The 21388-nt window shown below is 29.3% G+C and overlaps 3 protein-coding genes across 3 annotated transcripts in view; 1 reads left to right on the forward strand and 2 right to left on the reverse strand.

Annotated features, from left to right (window-relative positions):
* The window catches only part of LOC109606923 (uncharacterized), a 33013-nt gene extending 30387 nt beyond the window's left edge, over positions 1 to 2626 (reverse strand). The window contains exon 1 of the mRNA XM_049964474.1: positions 2175 to 2626. The gene's annotated coding sequence lies outside the window, so the exon portion shown is untranslated. The remainder of the gene's footprint in view (positions 1 to 2174) is intronic.
* Positions 2627 to 6750: 4124 nt separating this feature from the next.
* On the forward strand, positions 6751 to 9134 carry LOC109599968 (dynein regulatory complex subunit 5). The gene is made up of 5 exons (XM_049964546.1): positions 6751 to 6929; positions 7371 to 7657; positions 7707 to 8362; positions 8419 to 8677; positions 8738 to 9134. Exons 2-5 carry the CDS (start codon positions 7373 to 7375, stop codon positions 8984 to 8986), a joined length of 1449 nt encoding a protein of 482 aa, XP_049820503.1. The 5' UTR covers positions 6751 to 6929; positions 7371 to 7372; the 3' UTR covers positions 8987 to 9134.
* Positions 9135 to 10834: 1700 nt separating this feature from the next.
* On the reverse strand, positions 10835 to 18899 carry LOC109599977 (apoptotic protease-activating factor 1). Its single transcript, XM_020016035.2, has 13 exons — positions 18628 to 18899; positions 18363 to 18566; positions 16792 to 16997; positions 16495 to 16738; positions 16218 to 16438; positions 15622 to 16162; positions 15376 to 15560; positions 15201 to 15318; positions 14961 to 15144; positions 14289 to 14907; positions 13408 to 14236; positions 13199 to 13350; positions 10835 to 13132 (listed from the first exon to the last, which is right to left on the reverse strand). Exons 1-13 carry the CDS (start codon positions 18748 to 18750, stop codon positions 12916 to 12918), a joined length of 3843 nt encoding a protein of 1280 aa, XP_019871594.2. The 5' UTR covers positions 18751 to 18899; the 3' UTR covers positions 10835 to 12915.
* Positions 18900 to 21388: the final 2489 nt, after the last annotated feature.

The following is a 21388-nucleotide window of genomic DNA, read 5'->3' on the forward strand; positions in this document are numbered from 1 at the left end:
TTTTTTGGTTTGTTATTTTGGTTCATATTAATTCTTTCTAAAACCTCCACATTGGATCTGATTTCCTTTCATTTTGATAAATTTAGCTTCAGCTCCTCGAGTCTATTTACAGGAGTACCCCATACTAAATTTTTTAATTCTCCAAAAATAAGGTTTAAAAGAGGTAATCTTGCAGAAAATGGATTAAAAAAGGCGAACCTACCTTGCCTTTTTTCTCCACTTTCGTAGAAATGTTTCTTCTAAACACTATCTAACAGCAATTGAAAAGTTAGCTGGAATACCACCATGTTAGAACCACATTTGTTGCCTTTGGTCCAAAGAAGTATCATCCAAAAGATCACCCATTGTGCTCTTCCATAAATAAGCAGCATCTGGTAATAGGTTTGGCAAAATAACTGGGTATAGTGCCCTTCTGGTGCCAGATTCCCTCTGGTGATGAGGATTTCGTTGGGCTCAATTTGTAGTGAACTGGGGCCTCATTGGGGACGTCTGCATTTTTGAGAAGAAAGCTACAAACACTAATGGTGCTTGATCCACAAATGGGATTAACGTTTGTCTTCGTTATTTTCTCTCTAAACAAGAGAAGAACTAATTCTTACTTCTTGTCTACAGGATTATTTTCTACCCGTCCTAGAATATCATATTGTGATACTAATACTATTTACACAATGAACTAGCGTAATTAACCTGTGTCACCTTAAGACAGTCAAATACTTAATATTTATTTCAGAAATAAATTTTTGCACACTATAAAAGGCAGTAATCTTCCGGAGATGTCTCCGAGACTGTTCATTTACAAAACCATGTGAATTAAGACTTTTTTGCTTATTTTGGTCCAGCCTATTATCTCTTTATATATTTCACATTCCCTTTATAACAACCTGTATTCTAAGATGTTTATAAAGCAGGTTAATTATTTTGGTTCATATTAACATGTAGTGCGTGAATATGCGGCTTAATTGGTCTTCTCGTTGGTGTTATCAAGCGTCCGTTTAAGCAGCTTTATAATTAGCAAGTAAACTAGACTCAATGTTTGATGCATTGTTTTGCCAGAATGCTTTAATTAACTGACCTTCCGTCATTGTCACATTTCGTGTCACACCAACATAATTCATTATCCTTGTCACAATTTACTGTCCCTTTCACTGGAACACTGCCACAGGTGACAACATGCAACGTTATTAAGAACGTGAAGTATGAGATGGTAAACAAATACGTATAGAGGTACCTCTAACAGGTTGTTCCGCCACTTACGCACATTATTTAAAAAAAAACTGCTATTGATCCTGAATTTATTATTTATTTGACTTCCCTCTTAATATAAAACAGGAATATTGAACTTGATAGATGAAACTGCAACGATCTGACGCACGTTTATTTTTCCTTCAGTCTTTTGTGTTAAAAGCAAAATATTCAGTTTGATTGTTGTAGTTAAGCCCCAGGTATTCTTTGATGCTTCAAAGTGTTATTGGCCCGTGTTTTGCATGTCAAAGCACATTATTTTCGGAGAGTATTTCATCAAATTCGCTCTTTTTCTATTTATATTTGAGGCTGTTCAATGTTACAATTGGAAACTTCAACAAAGACAGCATTATACTAACTAAAATCTACATATAGATCCTGACCGTGTTAATTCACCAAATTTATTCTCTTTATTAAGCAGTTCAGAACATAAATTTCCGAATTTACATTATCAATATTAATATTGTTACAATTACATTACCTAATTAGACTAAAAATTCATGTTAAATAAAGATGTTAATAGGCAACGTATATAATAAGTATACATTTCCTTGTCATCATATATTTTGTGAAACATCATTTACCAGATTTATGAAGAATGTGTATACCTCTATAGATCCTATTACAGGTGGCACGTAGCATATTAAAAGTTCGTTATATCCCAACAAAAATATACAATATATTTATAGTTTGTATATTGAAAACCAGTCTGTAACTGTGAAATATGTAAATTATGTTTAAGTTTCCTTCTTAAAATCTTATATAAATTGTCAACTGTGTAATATCAAACTTAATTAAAATATTTAATGTTCAATTAAGATTAAAATTTAATCTTGTTTAAAAAATTCGTGTTGATAGGAAAATTATATTTCAGGATATGTGCTGAAACACTCACACAATTATTTATGTATATAATAAATTGTTAAACATACCTCATGAATTTAAACATTGAAAACCGAGCCCCGACGCTTCTTAGTGTCCATGAGCATTTAGTTGTTTGCGACAGTTAAATCACAATATTAATTTAAGAATTGCGTTAAAAGACACGCACTGCTTAAGTTCTCCACTGAGTTGTGCACGACACACACACTAATTAATTAAGACTGTTGAAAATTCGCCAAGACAACATTAATTTCGGTCTCTAATAAAAACGTATGTTTTGTCAAAATATGTTTTGATTGGATTCTGGATATTTATTTTGGTAAAATATTTTGGCACTTGAAATCGGTCCCCCACGTAGCCGAGACGGTATCTAATTCATGTCATTTCCCATTGTAAATCGGCAACCGTTTCCAATTAGTGATTTGTGTCGTTCAGATTTAAGAGCAGGATTAGGTGCATCAGTGAGAAAACATGAGTGGCGCACGGACGCTGTGACTTCACGATTCGGCGTCTCGCGACGTCGACCAAATACTGGCCGTGCGTACTCTCACGACGCCTCTCGGCGCCGCTCGGAAGCGGATCGACCCTTAGCTATGTCCGGGAGGAACCCACCCCACAAATTTACCGTCCATCTAAACATCACAGGGGAGATCCTCCCCGTTTGGAACTAGCAAAACGTCGGGTATATCGTATTTTTATTTAATTTGATGTATGACATTGGTCACTTTTTATGAAACAATGTTGGAGATAATCGAAAATATAACTTAAAGTTTTTTCCATTTTCTAGTGCGTAGAGATGTCATGTATATAAAACATTACTTACATAAAATGAATAATTTTTCAGAATTCAATCCAAACTGAAAAATATTCAATTGAATTTAATTTATAAATATTATTCTCTAATTTCTTAAAACTAATAATATTATTTTGTAACATATATCGCCCTTGAAACTTGCAAATACCAAACATCCTAGTTTTAAAGAATTCGCTGCCCTCCGAATAAACTTTTAGAACACAATCGAGAATCCCATTCCAATCCTCTGCTCTACACAACGAAACCGCTGATTATACAAACGGTCAAAGCGCAGATCATGAGAGGCAAAATTTTTTCATTGCTATCATAAACCGTTTAATTTTTATGGCTCATTTTAAAAGTCGATGGGAATCCAACAAATATTTACCAAATCAGTCTTCTAAGACACGTTTGATAAAAAACTAATTAGGAAAAAAAAATTTGTACTTAATTAATAAGTCGTATCTATGTAAAATTTTCTTTAGATGTGTCATTGATAAACCTTTTTCAAAGTGTATCGTCCTTTTAATTAAATTCAAATTAAATAAAATTTTGACAAAAAATATCTTATATGATTGACATTAAATTGAAATATTTATTAATCGTGTTATTTTTTATTTAATTAATTAGTTTCCGATAATATTGTCAAGAAACATCCGAGAATTTAGTTTACTCATAACTTTGTTTGAGGAAATTATCTATCAATCTTCCAAGATAAAATTTTAATAAAAAAATATTTTTAACGTAAAATTTTCTTTAGTTGTGTCACTGATAAACCTTTTTCAAAGTGTATCGTCCTTTTAATTAAATTCAAATTAAACAGAAATATAATATTGACATTAAATTTAAATATTTATTAAACATATTATTCTTTATTTAATTAATCAGTTTCCAATAATATTGTAAAAAAACATTCAACAATTTTGTTGGAGAAAAATTACCTATCAATTATTCAAAAAACGTGTATTTATTATGTAGTACTATAAATACTCCAAATCTTTTAATATCAGTTTTATTGAAGTTCTCTGTAAAATAAATATTAATTTTTAATAACGTCAAATTAAAAACAACAGTAGTGATTGACGGGTACTGAAATAAATTAAAAAGTGCTCGTCGAGGTATATTTATTATTTTTATAATTTTAGACTGCGAGTCGAAGATATTAATGGGTAAATCATACACATATTTGTGTCATCGGGTGAATTCATAATGCGTTCCGTATTGGTTGTATTTATAGCCATTGTAAACCTTCGATTTATCAGCTGTTTGTGATTTTCTTTAATTTATTACTAATATAGTTGTAATTATTATGCCGTTGATATATATTTATACGTTTCCTTGATCTAAAATTTACTTAACAGCTGTCATCGATATCAGTTATTTTAAAAAGAGGAATTTTACACTTACACTTTAAATTCGAAAGCCTACGAAATGTGTTGCTAAAAGTTCAGTGTTCACATCCATATGTAACGCCCTATGTAAAATTACTACCTAAGCGGGAACAATGTACGAGATTTGACACAAACAGGATGCCATCAGCGGAAACCAGGTTCTGCAGCAATTTACACTTCACAATGTCTCATTTCATTTCTCCGGCCTCAATTTTCATTTTTATGAAATTGTAGCCGGCGTTCAGGGTAATTGATCCAGGCGTTTTTATAAAGTCTTCGGTATTCGGAATAACTAATTTATCGTGATTTTAAAATACTCTTTTCAAGATGAAAAGGCGTTTTATTTAGGCACTTCATAAACTTTTAAGAGTGATATATTTAATAGAAATAATCACTATTAAGATTTATTATTTTCTGTATAAAACTACACTAGTAAAAAATTCCAGTGCTAATTTATTTAGATAAATAATACTATATTATTTGAATTTAACATATATTTGACACACGTACTGATGTGATATATCGAATCTTACATTATAAATAAAAAGTGGTAAATAATCTTCCAGTTTCTGTCGACAGAATTGGTATAAAATTATTAGAGCAACAATAAGATTGATCTAAAAATCAAGTATATATTCTTAGAAGTATATAGAAAAATTTTCCTTTGGATTTACTGTAATATTGCAGACAAAAGTGATGATTGTTTTTCTAAAAGGACAAGGCGAAATTTTTAATATTAAATAGCAATTATCGATATTTTCTTCAAAAATTATTTTTTATTATTTATTGTACTTCGTTATTTTAATTTAATATTCACATACTTTTTTCTAAAATTCTAAATTTAATTTAATGCAAATTTAAGAAATATACTGATCTTATGACCAAATTAACTAATGACCCATTACCTAATGACTAAATTATCTAATGACCTCATGATCAAATTACCTTATGACTTTATGACCATATTACCTAATGACCAGATTACCTAACGACCAAATGGCAATATATGAACTATTTTTTTATGTGTTAGTTATACAGTAAATATTTCCCGCGTATTGTTGAAATTGTTATTATTTTGAATCGAGTTTGAATTAATTCAGCATAATTACTAATAAGGAGCTAATAGAGATAATTCTGGTGTAAATTATTTTCAGTAACATATAGATTTGATTACATAAAATAAAAAATATTTATATAATATATAAGTAAAAATCAAATAAAAATAAATTATTTTTTTAACTAGTTGAAGTAATTAGTCATTACTCTGTATCTGACATGTAATTTTTCAAATAACAAATTTCCTTATGTTTGAGGTCATAAAGTGTATTTTATTAAGTATTGATCAATAATATATTGTACAGTTATTTATGTTTTGGCAGTTACTTATGTCAGAACCAGCATGAATGTGGTCCTGTTTCTGATATAGCATGTTTGTACGTAATGAAAGACATATGCCTTCGGGGTCGGTAATTGATTTTATCAAAGTTGATTTCCATAGAAAGTGTACTATCAATTTAACTGAAGCGAACAGCTTTCTTGCTGGCACTGTTACTGATAAAGCAGAATTTCACGGACAAACAAGCAAACGTAAATTCATTATAATTCACGGATGGGGACGCATAGTGTACGGAAATTGTAACTTTGCGGTTGCTAATGCTTTTAGTTATTAAATCGGATATAAGTTTTAGTCGATTAAGAAATTTCATTATAATAAAGTCAATATTCCTCTTTTAAAACTGACACAAGGAAATAATTTTCACCTGTTTTAGAAACATAATATAGAAGTTCTACGTTGTTCAGAGATAAAATAATTAACATGTAATCGAAGTGCTGTGGTTTAACTATGACGTATACCTTGTAAAGTCAACATGATATTCCCGTTTAACCTCGAACAATTTCAGTAGATAACATTCCATGCGGTTTGGTCACATGGATTTACAATATCTTTAATTAATTAATACAGGCATTACAATGGGGGACAGAATAGGAAATCAATCAATTTTGGATTTTCGTTGCATTGCATATCATGCACAAAGCTAAACCAAAGTTGATAATTAAATTGGCAGTTCATTGAGCTTCCAATTTGTACTAATGTAAAATGATTGATGCATAATTAAATTGGTTCAATATAACCTTCGCCCATGGGTCTGAAAATCAACTCTATCATAAACACTTCTCCCACTCTATAATCTAATCTATTTAAGAAATAAGCTGCTTGGAAATCGATGCATCCGATATGCCAGTAACATAAATTACCATATTGTACGTAATTAGATTTGAACCAATCCATCAAGTGACTTCATCAATACTTACTTACATAGATTTAATTAGAAACTAATAATATTAATTTCGTCACTGTTACTATAATAATTTAATAAAATATAATAAGTTAATGCTTTTAAAGTTGGTCACACCGTATGTTACTTTTGAAAGATTTTTGACGTCATTTTTTTGTTAATAAAATCGATTTGTGTTTTTATTCAACTTTAAACGTTTTGAATTTCCTTTGAGACGAGAAGTTCCAGAAAGTTATATAATATTATATTTATGATGAAACTGGAGTGAAAATCCCAGAAAACAAGGATTCATTTCAAGTGAGATTGTTTAAAGGAAATATTCAGGTAAGAGAAAATCAACAGCGAAATGGAAGGAAGCTAACAAAATTACGAGCTAAATTTTCGTTAACAAGATAGTTACCGTGATTAAAATCAAACTTGATAATAAATTTGTTGCAGATAATTATGAAATCTAAAACAAAATGAATAAGCAAATTTTAATTAAACTGGGGGAGTTATGTCCTATTTTAAAATATTAATTACCATCATAAATTTATTTATTAATTTGTGAATAACTTATTTATCGTTTATTGAAACACATACGTGGGATTTATTTTTAAGTTTTTATATGCATTAAAACCAGGAGTAAATATTCATGTAATCGGTTAATCCAAGAAACATAATTATCACTTCATTATAGTAAAGATATATATCTACTGTAATGAATTTCGAATGTTCTTTATATAATTATAATTTTGTTCAAACAAACTTTAATATTTCTTTCAGTCATGAGGATCCCACACATTATTAACAAGGACACTCTTGCAGCATACGTACCTTCGCCAGAATCACTTGCACTAAAAGGCGAAAATGACAGAATCATAAAAAGTGAAGATTTTACGGAATGGGATAAAGATATTGTACCAAAACTTAATGAATTATGCGTCTCTGCTTTAAACAAAACTTTCGAGAAGAAACCAATTCTAGACAGTTTGATGTGTGATGACAGAAATTATCTTTTAGAAATCTTATCCGTAAATTTACCATTGGAATTTGCAATTCAAAAAATTGACGTAAGCTTGCCGTCTTTTTTATACGGTGCATTTATATTTATACTTTCAGAATGAAGGTTACTGGGAAAAGAGATACTTAGCAAAATTTGGAGTATGCACGCGACTAAAACCTAGAAAGTGGACTTGGAAAAGTTTATATATGGAGAGACATGTTCAGTTTATGATAGAAAACGCTGAACCGCAGCATAACGATGAGGAATTCATGGATGAAATGTTGGGATTTTGTAATCCATACGTTACGAAAATAAAAGTAACTCAGTTGTTACCCTGGATACCCCCTATAGGAATGGAAGAAGACGATATTCCAGAAGTTTTGCCAAAAAACCATATTAACTTAATGTTTATATTTAAAAAGTTATCTAATTTGGAAGAATTTGATATAATCTATGGCAAAAACAATGTCGGAGAAGACTTTTCTTGGAGGTTACTTGATGTTTCGGTACTAGACTGTAGGAATTTAGGTAAAGCCGTAGAAGCTCATAAATTCATAAAAATTCTTCGTCTTCACCGAAGCTTTATTGACGATGAACATGCTCAGGCTCTGGCCAGGGGTCTCGTTAAAAACAATACTCTCGAAGAACTCGACCTATCCAACTGCAGAATAAAGGATGACGGTGCTCTGTGTATCGCTAAAGTACTTCTACTTCACTCCAAATTAAAAAAATTAAATTTGTGTAATAATTTGATAAAGAAAAAAGGGATGTTGTAGATTTTATATTTATCTTGGTTGTTCTAATTTATTTATTTATTATAGGAGCGGAGGGCATTGGTTACGCATTAATACGAAGTACTTCGGCTCCTTTGCGGAAACTAAATCTACGTCTAAATCCTTTGATGCATGAAGGATGTTTAGCAATTTTTCGAGCCATGATGAGAAGTAATAGACCTGCAAATTTGAACTTAGCAGCTTGTGGATTTGAAGAAGAGACTGGAGCTCGTCTAGCACAAGTAATAGAAATGAACAAGTGTTTGGTGAATTTGGATGTGAGTTGTAATTGGATAGGTGAAGATAACGGTCAGGTAAATATTTTTTTCAAAAACGATGTTTTTATAAATAATGATATGATGATAAATTTATAGAAAGTGATGGAAGGACTTATGCGAAATAGAACTATAAATTGGTTAAATATGCGAGAAACTAGTATATTACCGGACCACCAAGCTACTATTAAACGATTGTTGATAAGAAACAGAACAGGCGATGAAGGATTTTCAGACTCTGAAGTCGAAATTAATGAGGAAGAGTCATCAGAAGAAGAGGATGAAGGCGCTGAAGACACTGATTCACACGTTGATTCAGAGGCGCAATCAACAGTTAAATTTAAATGAAAAATCATTTTCTATCCTTTATTTATCGAAGATCGTATTCTTTTTGGTAAAAATTCGCTTTCTTGCATATTTTTTAATTATTCACTGATATTTTGTTTCAATTTACAGTGTATATCATAAAATTTAAAATTAAACATTTTGTAAGATATTTCATAAAAGGATTTAATTAAAAATTTATCCAGTATATAGTCCGTTTTTTATTACATATCTTAAAAACGATATTACTCTAAACGTATATTAGTCTGGTTTGGTTGGCCATAGAAATAGCATATTTAAATATATTTCATATATACGTTTCTATTTAACAATACTCTTACGATTCTATTGTAAGTAGAAGAAAGAAATGTACTCCAGAGAAAAGGGTACCAATAATTAGCATGAAAAATTAAGATCTAAATATTGCTTACATCACTAAAAACTAAAGAGGCATTTGTAAAATGGTCTACAATATTACTAAAAATTTGAAATACATACTAACGTGAAGATCGGCAAAAGAAATCCTTTTTCTGTTTATTAGGCAAATAAAAAATGATTTAATTGAGTTATACATGAGCGTGTCTAGTGTCAATTAGGCATTACTGAATGAAAAAGAAAACTTGTAAAGATGCGTTACAGTAAAGATCGTTGCTGACAAAAAATAATATTTGTACAAGATCAAAGTCTGCACAAAAATATATTAATTATCTTCCAGAATTTTAGCGAAATGTATTTCAGGTTGAATCTAAGCTCAACAGAACAAGAACAGATGGTAAACAATACGTTTGTCGTCCTCCAAATAGAAGTTTAGACCCTAGACACAATACAAAAACTTTGAAACATGGTGGAGGAACCGTTATGATTTGGTGTTTCTTTTCTGGGCATAACATTACAGTAAATTAATGGACCATTCCATGTACAGAGATATTGAGAGATGGATTAGACCTATTTGCCAATGAAAATTGTTACATGGACTTTTACGCATGAAAATGATCATCCAAATTTGTTCAAAATTAGTTGGTTGAATAATCATATTGACGATCTTCACTTTCCAGAGACTTCGGATCTAAATCCAATTGAATACTTATAGACGATATAAAGTTTTGACAAAAACACCAAAAACGAACCAAATTTAGTTGATTTGTGGTTATTAATTGAAGAGTCATGTAAAGGGTATCCTAAAGTAGTGGTATCTCTATAACCAACCACATTGTGCATTTTTTTATTTAAAATAAATAATTGTACAAAATATTAAATATTTTGGTTGTATTTAATTAGAGATGTGCATTTTCCAATTGACATTAATTTGAAATGTGTGCTATTTCTTTGACTACCACTGCATATGTATGGTTTTCAGACAGCTAAGGGAGATTTGTGTGTTCTGTGGAGAGTATTTGCTCAGTGTACTGCCATCTATTATAATTACTTCGAAATATATCACTTTGAAACGAAATTCTATAATTTTAAGAAAATAACATAAAAAACCTAATAATAACGTAGTACCAACAACGAAATAAAATACATTCAGAATACTTGTATATTATATTGTCAGACACTAAATGTTTTATAATTTCGCGGTTTTTATTATTATAATCACAATTACACCAAGGTGTAAATATTAAATTTGAATGAATATTATAAATACTTTTACATAAAATTGTCGGATTAATACATATAAAATTTATTACAATTTCATGATTAAAAACAAAATCACAGTCTCATCTCAGAAGGTGGACTTGGTTATTATTATTTGTTTGATAATATTGTTAAATCATACAAGATTCAACATAATTAATTACTTTAAGTTATTGATAACTTTTTGAAATTTAACTTTCCTTTCGTTAATAACATTTTAAATAAATAAAACACGAATTAAAATAAAGTAGATTTAATGTAATACAAATATAGAAAAATTATACAATATTTTTACTCAGTAACGATACACAATAATGACAAATTATAAATTAGCAAAATATGATGTAATAAAGCATGTAATAAAATTTTACTAAAATAATGCTTTCATAATAAACAAGACTAGGTACAATAAATATTTAAATTATTCATGGTGCCTTTGAATATTAATTACATGAATTCAATAATTAAACACTACAGTCTTTTGTTCCTGGATGGAATGTTTTACTAAAATGAATTTCATTACAGTAATTTCATATAAGTAAAAAATTTTTATTCTAGAACTGCATGTATTTTTAAATTGACAGAGATTGCATGATTCACATGAATGAACATTATTTTGTCTAATAAGTCTTTTTCTCTCTCATTAAATACACGCAATAATATTTACATCATCAATATTTTTACTTATAGAAGGAAATCCCAGAAACTAAAGAATGTCTCTTAGGTTTGATCAGATAATTAGATGCAAGGGTTAATTAATATAAATGTTAGGTGATCATTTGGCACAAAAAATTAATATCGCGAGGCACTTACATTATGGTAAAAATAAATACTAAACTAAAACAATCAAAAATCACAATTAAATAGCACGCATTTAGCAGAAATATTTGTTTATGTCTAAAATTTTCTACAATTACACGAAAAATTTAATATGTATAGGTTAGACCATTTTTGCATTTAACGAAACAAATTATAATTTTCCAAGTCCCAGTTTTTTGAACACACAACTTATTATCTAATACCAATTTATATTTACCCTTTTACTTGAACAAAATGTAAATATTAAATTTAAATAAGTATATATGATAAAAATAATATATTGATTCCAATATATATTTTTAGCATAACCGAGAGCAAATTATCAATTTTACACTTATAAATGCAAATATGATTACTACTCATAAAAACAATATACATCAATCAATGAAAATCAAATTTTAATTTTTTTAAAACTCAAAATTCCCAAACTACCTCTAATTTTACCAATCCAGCTAGAAATTAGAAGTAATTTATTTTATTTTGGTTATTTGAAAGTGCTATTTATTATGAAAAAATACATCTGCATGCAACTTAATTTAAAAAAGCAATTTTTTAGACATAAACTTCATTATTAATTGATAAACCAACTAACAAATCGCTTTTCGTTTTTTTTTCGTAAAATTTCATAATAATATATCAATAGACAAAACAAATTTGGTCATGCACATGTTAGTAAAAAAACATAGATATATAATAGAGTTAATCCTAAGTCTATAACTAAAAAAAGTATTTTTATAAATTTTTCATTAAATTTTATATTAAATATTACTTTAAAATAAATGATATAAAATATATACTTACGGTATAAAAATACATCTAAACATCTAATCACAATAAAGTCATCACAAAATGCTGCAAGAGCTGTAATAATTAACTATATCAAATAAACTACTTTAGAGCAGCATTAATAATCTTTTTCCATTGTACAATAGTACAATTAATCATTAAAATAACATAACATAATTGAGCAATTAATAACTTTCTTAATTGCTATTGAACTTATTGCACAATAATGCAAAAATAGAGCTCTAAATCACAGATTTGGCTTTTTGGTTTGAAGTTGGACATACACTGTTCAATTAAAAAATATTATAAACTGTGATAAAGCATCTTACAAATATATAAAATTATAAATTTATATATACATTGATGTATAATAAAAGTTACAAAATTCTAACGACTAAAACTATTGTTTGTTGTCTATGTAATGTATATGGATGGAGATCTTCATAAATCAGTTTAAAACTGTTAATATGATAAACAGATCAATTGGTAAGTTTACCTGAGGCTTTTTGTTATTTTAAAACTGTATAAAAACTCTTACGCGCAACATTAAAGTTATTAAGCTTGTGATTTAGGCTCTGAACACATGAAATTACATATAATATCACTGTACAGACAAATATGTCGGCAGTTTGTTTTGGTGATTTTTTTGCAGACGTATTTGTCTGACAATAAGATATTAATTAAAATTTTCTCTAGATTGTCTAATATCCAGTTCATACTACTTCCATAAGATATATCCTTCCTGTTCCATCAACTGTTAGGAACGATTTGAAATTTGGTGACGCAGAAATTATTTTCGCGTATTGTTCATGCAATTTTAAACAAGCTATTAAATAATGCTCACTCCTCGTTTTCATCTTACTTGACCAATACAGAGAGTCCATGGTGCACCCCCCCTCCAAATGTTGATTTTTTATGCCACTGCTATTCCTAGAAATAAAAGTATGGCTTATGAAATACGTATGCAAACATTAATGGATTCAGAAAAGACCTTACCCTTTATGAAACTTTTTTAAATTCCACCAAGCAATTTGATCTCCCAAACTAACCAGTATTGGTTCCAAACCAGGAGAAAATAACATATACTCAACAGGTGTTTCATGTAATCTGAGTGTAGTTGTTTTAAATGCGCCCACCATATTGCAAATCTAAAACATTAAATAAATTAACATTATTTAAAAAACACACATGAAATAATATATTACCTGAATTTCCCCTGATTTCATTCCTATAGCTAAAATACCACCATCAAATGAGTAACAACTACATGTAGGTACTCCGTAAATTTTAAATTCTTTAACCAAGTTGATATCAGGGGCGGTTTCAAATATTTTTGCTATATATGAGTCATAGTGTTCCACAATTACAGCCATATGTTTTTTGAAAGGACAAATAGTGGCAGTGGAAACTTGGCTGGAGTATTTATAACAAGTAGACACCAAATCATTTAAAACATCCCATGAAGATATGTTTCCAGTCTTATCAACAATGTACAAAAGATCGTCGAGCCTAAACATCAATCTAGGCATTGGGAAGAATTTGGAGATCACCTTCTTGTTAAACAATATTGTGACATTGTTTTCAGCATTGTCTTTAGTTACTACAACCAACATGCTACTTCTAATGTTTTCACAACTATATAATTCTATTGAGATAATGGATCCCTCAACTTTCATCAGCAACTTGTCAGTCTTGCTCTTGAACTCAAATTCCCTCACTTCACCATTCTCCAAACCATAAATGACGTTATCCATATCGCAGAATTTTATAAAGGTAATATTATCTGATATTTCTTCAGTTTCAACAAACAACTGATAGTGATGATAAATTTCAATTTTTTTGGATTTGCCTCTGACTGCAGTTAAGGGAGTATTCTTTTTCCAGCATGAACTGAATACAGGAAAATCCGTAATACTCTTGTCTTGTTCTTGCGGATTAATTTCACACTGTTTCAGACTTTTTTTATCGGAACTTATCAATAATACGTGGACAGAACTTTCTTCATCATAATAAGTATCCAATGATTTGGTTAATCTAAAAAAATAAATGTGTTATTACAAAACAAAAAGATGTATTGATTTCTTACCCCCAATAGTATAAGACGTCAATATTCTTGTGTTGTTTTTTGTCCCAAATGTATAACGAATTCTCGGATGTACTTAAAATTAAATACTGCGAGTCGTTAGTGAGTGTGGCGCCCATACAGCTCATATTCAAGTCGTACAATTTCTTAGAAGTCTTCAAATTATCGAATTGCCACACGGTAATGTTTTTTTCTGACACACTAACAATTTCAGGGATGTTATTCATGTAACTTAGGAACACGGAGTTGGGTTCGTTCATGTTATGCAACTGCATGATATATTCCATTTTTTTCGGCTTCAATTCCCATAGGAAAATGCTAGAGTTGCAATTGTAAATAACGCAGGGCTCAGTGATTGAGGATACATGAACGCAAAGTAAATTCGAAATGGCGTAACCACGTGGAGGGCCAGAGGTGTAAATCTGCGTCATATTATTGGTGTCCCATAATGAAACGACGCCGGAGTTTGTGCCGAGAACGATACGTTTAGATATACTGAAATTAGGGCAAAACGCAGCTGTGACATAATAATCATCGGAACTGTTCAATTTGAACAATTTTGAGTTTACGGTCGGTTCATTTATGATAATGTTCTTCCAATCACGTTGTCGATCCCTTGGATCTAAATAAAACTATGACATTAAATGGTTACTTATTGGGAAAATGATTGCATACCAACGTTGCTGCCACAGGTGCTCAAGTCCCAGCTTCTTCTACTGTTCGTCCTTAGCTCCCACAGTCTTACAGAGCGATCTTCCGAAATGGACAACAAATATTTTTTGGTATTGTCCAATTTTAAACTGGTTACTGCCAGCTTATGGTCATTTAAGCTATAGAGACTTCTTTCATTGTCAAATAACTAGAACAATTCAATAATCGTCAATAAATATATGAAAAACATAAACTTAATGTTACCTCTATTTTTCCATCAGCAGTTGCCACTAAAATTTGCTTACTATTAACATAACATGCGGCGGTGATGTCTTGTTTACTTTTGAACTTATCACTATAATTTCTCGATTCTTTAGGAAACCTGTAATAACAGAAACACGTTAATATCAACTTGTTAATCAACTCAACGCAGTCATACCTCATTTTAAAATACGGCGTCTGCGGATTAGATTGAGCAATTTCTAAGGCATCGGCGAAAACTGAAGAAGTCTCTCGCTCTTGAAGGGCATACTGAATGATATCCGTTTTGTCGTTGTAAAATATTTCAGGTCCAAATCGTGTGATGAATTTTCGATAATCTTCCAGTTTGATCTTATTGCGGCTCTGTCAAATGATTCAAAATATTGTTAAGGATTTTATACAATTGATTGTTTAATTGACTTACCCCTTGAATAATATACTTTTCATAGGTGTACATATCTCTTAAAACATCAGCATGTCCGGCAGCACGAATTTTTGCTTCGATAAAAGGAAGGTTTAAATAAATCTTGAACTTGTCGAATTCTCTAGACTCCTTTAGATGATATCCTATATACTGGAGAGTGTAATTGTCATTTGGCAAATGAATATAATTGTTATTGGTAACTCTATTATAACCCTCTATTAATTTTTTATGGTATTCCACACGTTCATTGCTGGTCACTCTCTTAAGATAGTTCAGAAAAACATCGTGAACCCCGTATAAGTATGATTGCTTGTCATTGTGGTAAAACGATACCACTAGAGATCTGTCCGCCAATTTCTTCATGATATGTCGCACATCATAAACATTGTCCTTGTCCCACAGGATCATTAATACTTCTGGTACTATATTAACATCCTGTGGAAATATTGAGAGAGAATAATAATACTGTCGGAGATCATCTTTTAGATTGTCTACACATATTTTAATGGCATCATCCACAGACCCTTTGCCCACATCAAACCTAAAAAATATTAATTAAAATATTTAAAATTAAAACACGAAAACAAAGTACTCACGGGCAACGACCACCTCTTAAGTTCTCCTTGATGTATTCCCAAATGCGTGGATTTACGGCGTCTTCATAACTTTCCTTCAAAAAGGAAGAAATAGTTGAAATAACCAAAGGATAACCTTTGCTTAATTGATAAACGTCTTCGGCGTTTTTACCTATAGCTTCTTTCGATCCCAACGGTTTAAACATTTCCCAGGATTCCTCTTCTGTAAAGGCGGCTTTAACCTAAACAAAGTTTAATTGTAATATTGAAATTAGAGATAGAGCATGCAACACCTCACCTCTACAAAAATGCCATGGTCGCTTGGCACGATTTCTTTATTCTTCGTTGTAACAAGAGTCTTACAGCCAAAATCAAAAACTGAGATCACTTCTTCGTTGCCAGCATCGTCTAGAACTAGTAGAGCTTTACTCATTTTATAATTTAAAAATAAGTCTCTGAGTAACGCTCTTAGAGTTTCTCGTTGTTCCGGGCAGTGGGAGATTGGTGGTTGATTTACTACTGGTATGACGGCGGAATAAAGCCTAAAATGTTCACGTTAGTAAATGCAAACTATTAATAACATTTCATTGGTTACCTCCAAAGGGTGATTAAAATGTTGTCTAAATTTTTGTGTTCGCCCAAGTTGACCCAAAACAATTTGTAATCAAAATAATTTTTCACTAAATTCTCATCGTTGAGAACTTGGTTAACCAAGAAGGACTTCCCGCAGCCCACCATGCCATGCACAACAATTATATCTCCTTCTTGGAGATTTTTCAGTTTGTTTGTTAACGTTTCGGCCTAAAAATGTTAATTCGTGTCAATAAAAAACAAATGTAATTATTTTAAATGTGCAATGAGCACATTAATAAGCATTTTTGTATACAAAAATCAGAAAAACTATTGTATTTACCGTTTGAATCCATTCCTTTGGAAGCAGCAGAAACAAACAAGTATGTGAATTAATTGTGTAAACAAGTGATATGTAAAAATTAAGCATTAAAATGAAGAAAATTATGAGTTAAATAATTAAAATTTCTTTTGTCCACTGTAGTATACCCTGAATTAGTAAGTATATCAAATACAAAGTATAAAAGAATTATAGACAGTTTGTATTATAAAAATTAAAAATATATTTGCTGAAAAATGTACAGGATAGGGTTATAAATAAAATATCGTTTAATTATTAATTCTACAAAAAATGTAAAAATACGTAGAATTATTTCTCATAATATAAATACCTTGAAATTTACGACATACCTTTGTATAAAAAATATTTATCAAATTGGGGAAGTGGTTATGACTAACAATGAAATGTATTATCATTAAATAGAACGTAAAACGAATAATAGAAATAAACAAAAATATTGTCATTCAATCAAATTAATTATGATCACAATTAATACATATATCTAAATCAAATATGTTGTTTTATATAATTTTAAAAGCATATGAATATTTCAAAACTTTTCAGAAAGTAGTAAATAGACAAGTGTATCTATGTATGTATGTATGTATGTATGTATAGAAAATTGTTAATATCAATTCTGTATAACTTTCTTGCAAATTATTAAATCTTAATAGTTAACCAAATAATAAAACTATTTGTAATTGTAATAAAAATATTCTTGATAACAGATATCTGAATGTAAACTTTTCCGGTTTTCCCCCATTCAGATAAAAATAATTACCTTATTGATAATGATTGAAAGATTTTATTTTCTTTATTGTAAATAAAACATTTTTTAAAATAAAATTAATAAAACATCTATTTTATTTATTTATTTTTTAATTCAACATAAAATAAAAATTTTTCACTTTATAATTTTATTTGAAAGAATTTATATGTCTTACATTAGTAAATACAGGTGTTAATACTTGACTAGATTTGTATTAAATATTTTTAAATCAGTTTCTGTGTTTGATATTAATATATCCTTGAAACAGTTTATTGACACACAGGTATTAAAAATCACATCTTCAAATTACTAATACATTATTTCGTCTAATAGTACTTAATATATTAAAATCCAGTTTCTTCTGAAACTGTTTTTATATTTCATAAATAGAATTCACTATTACATTACTCTGAACATAATAATACACTTGTTACACCATGACACATAATAGAATAAATCTATAAATACTTATGTATTTTAAGCTTACCTCATTGGTTCTTTTGATGGAGTTCTTGGCCAGTGTGGGAAAACCACCCCGTACTCGTGCATCATAACATTTGTGTCTAACTTGTAAAATCTCTTCTATATTTGGGTACTGATCACTTAAATAATCCAACACTTTCGATCTAACATCCCGATTTTTTTGGCTCTCGACTTCATCAATAAGATAATTCAGTCTATCTTCAGGATTCTGTAACAAAGAAAGTTTGATATAACCTAAAACTCGTTCTATTAAAGTTTAAACTACTTACTTTTGACAATACAAATTCGTATGCTTGTCTGTTTATAATTCTTTCAGAAATCAAGTAGTCAATGAAGTCGTTTACATCAATTACTCGACGATAACTATGTATATTTATACTGTGGGATGCCATTAGAATTATGGAACATTTAATTACTATCCTATCATGAATAAAGCATTGTTCGCAAATTCGCAATTTGCCACACAGGTTTGTCAATTATTGAACACCCTGCCATTCAAGTTAAAACAAAAATAAGACTACACTACAATTGTGGAAATACTCAGTCTACACACCAAAACTAACTGAAATTTGACAGTACAGACGCGTGCAGTGTTGCCATTTAGAGATGATCATTGTTTGTTTTTATCCGATTTCGGCATTGATGTAAACTTTTCGCATTAGAAGCAGTTCGTTTTTGTCATAATTAAGAAACACCAGGAAAATGGATAACCTATAATAATGGTAAAAGGAGTACAAGAAAATAATAGACAGTGAACAGGGAGACTTGGCAACACGCGCATACGAGATGACGCAAGTTGATGCAGGTGCATTTCTTGGTTATTGACATAAAGACTAAGGTAGTTTTTAAAATAGGTGTAATGTGACTCATTTCATTTGCTCTAGTAAATCTTTCTTTATTTATTGTCTCGAATTATACCTTTCAACGAATCAAAGAAAACGAAGATGCACTAACTGATATATTTACAAACACATTATCATGTTCTTCAGTCAGCCCGGGGCTGAAATATAATGCAAATTATGTTTACATTTAAAATTTGTAAACAATAAATTCTAAATAATTTTAAAATTTAAAATATCAACAACAATTAACTGATTATCAGTTAGTAACTCATATTATCGTTTTATGATAAATTTTATGCGTTTTACCTTTTTTCAACTTGCAGTGACTTGCTCTAAAACGTTTCCATGACGCGCGTCTTATGGGAACTGCGGAAAGAATTACTTTTTATGAAGGTGTTATATATATATATATATATATATATATAAATATATATATATATAATATATATTTTTATGAAGGTGTTATATATATATATATATATATATATATATATATATACATATATATATATAATGATTAACATAAACTATTAAGGATAAACTATTAAGGATAATATAAATTTTATTTTTATTAAAAATTAACCACATGTTTTTTATACGTACTATTGACACCATTTAATGAATTTGCTCTATTATTATCATCTAGTAATAACTCTTTACTTTATTTAAAATTGTTCTTGCACAAAATTTGCCTCTATTACACAAGTGAATACTACTGGTGTTAATTAAAATAAAAAGTTGTGGTTCAAATTAATGTTGTTATTGTGGTCATAAATTCAAGCCCATTTTATCATAATATTAACCAATAAAAATGAGATGCTTTCAGTCGCTGCGGGAGATTTGACCCAAATACTCAGCATTTAGTCGAACTGCCAAATTATATTCGCTCGCAATGACGTAAAACTAATTTTAAGATCGTCACGTTCCCTGCATTGTAAGTTATAATTATTTCAACAACGGGAAAAACCCTTTCAAAATTAGATTACTTAATCACGTATTTCGGTCCACACAAAATACGGAATGTGTAAAAAGTAATTTACGAATGCTTCTAAAGCACATTTTATTCAAATACACTCGGGCTAGTGTGTGTACTTATTATTACAAATACTACTAAAAAAGAAATTAATTTGTAGTATACATACAAGACGATTCAATTAATTTATTCATTCAATTTTTGGAGAAAGAAAAAGGTATTGTTTTCAAATTTTTATAGCATCTACAGTCGTTTCGATAATTCGAACATGTTTTGCCACAAAAAAATCGAATTATCAATACTGCTATAAAATACATATGTAGAAAATTATAAATGTGTATTTATCATGTAAATATGATTTAAGCTAGATATTACAAAAAATAGTGCTAAAAATGAAATACATAATATAATCAATATTATTATTATATATTAAATGTTTGCAAAGCTACTTTTATACAAGGTGATTGTTATTTACGTTTATTTTTTCGAATTTTAAAACATCAATAATTTTTTTATTTTCTATGAAACACCATGTATGTTTTAGCAAAATTTTAATTAAATATTAAAAAATTAAAAAACCTTACCTTTACATTTCGTGTCCTCCAAGTTAGGTGACTCATTGATTGATTGTATATAATAATAATTGTTATTATTTAGGGTCTTTTGTTTCATTTAGTTCTTTTCTATTATTTACGTATTTATTTTATATTGTTGAATTGTTCTTTTATATCTACAAAAATATGATATTACAATCATCATGGTAACAATATATGATTTTATTTTTAGATTTTAGAATACGTCAAATGTTCTGAAGAAATGAAATTATGCATATCCAATAATTTTCTTTTAAAATGGGTATTTAAAGATTTTTATTACTTGATTAAATGTAATAAATAAATTATACTATTAGAATTTTTTCTTGAAATTTCATTTTAAGTATAAATTTAGTAATAGTGAAAAAGTGTTAAAATTTATATAAATTTTAAGAATTGAAATTTACAGAAAATGTCCTAAATACTAATAAATAATAACTTGTGGCTTCATATTAAGGCGGTGAAATGATTTCATGAGTCATCGCTTTTACACTTATATCTTTGCCCTCTTCCATTCCACTCACATACCTTTAAGCTGATGTTGTCAGATTATTTGTCATTAGGAACATAGGGCAAATATTATTTTTTCCGCCACGCGAGTTGCGAGTGTTGTTTCAGGACT

Source organism: Aethina tumida, chromosome 3, assembly GCF_024364675.1.
Source record: "Aethina tumida isolate Nest 87 chromosome 3, icAetTumi1.1, whole genome shotgun sequence".
Classification (NCBI taxonomy): domain Eukaryota; kingdom Metazoa; phylum Arthropoda; class Insecta; order Coleoptera; family Nitidulidae; genus Aethina; species Aethina tumida.

Coding starts and splice junctions, on each gene's coding strand:
- LOC109599968 (XM_049964546.1), top strand. CDS start 7,373: ATGAGGATCCCACACATTATTAACAAGGACACTCTTGCAGCATACGTA. Junction 8,363..8,418: donor ATAAAGAAAAAAGGGATGTT/GTAGATTTTATA, acceptor TATAGGAGCGGA/GGGCATTGGTTACGCATTAA. Junction 8,678..8,737: donor TAGGTGAAGATAACGGTCAG/GTAAATATTTTT, acceptor ATAAATTTATAG/AAAGTGATGGAAGGACTTAT.
- LOC109599977 (XM_020016035.2), bottom strand. CDS start 18,750: ATGGCATCCCACAGTATAAATATACATAGTTATCGTCGAGTAATTGAT. Junction 16,739..16,791: donor ATTTTAATCACCCTTTGGAG/GTAACCAATGAA, acceptor TGAACATTTTAG/GCTTTATTCCGCCGTCATAC. Junction 13,133..13,198: donor TTAAAAAAGTTTCATAAAGG/GTAAGGTCTTTT, acceptor TTTTATTTCTAG/GAATAGCAGTGGCATAAAAA.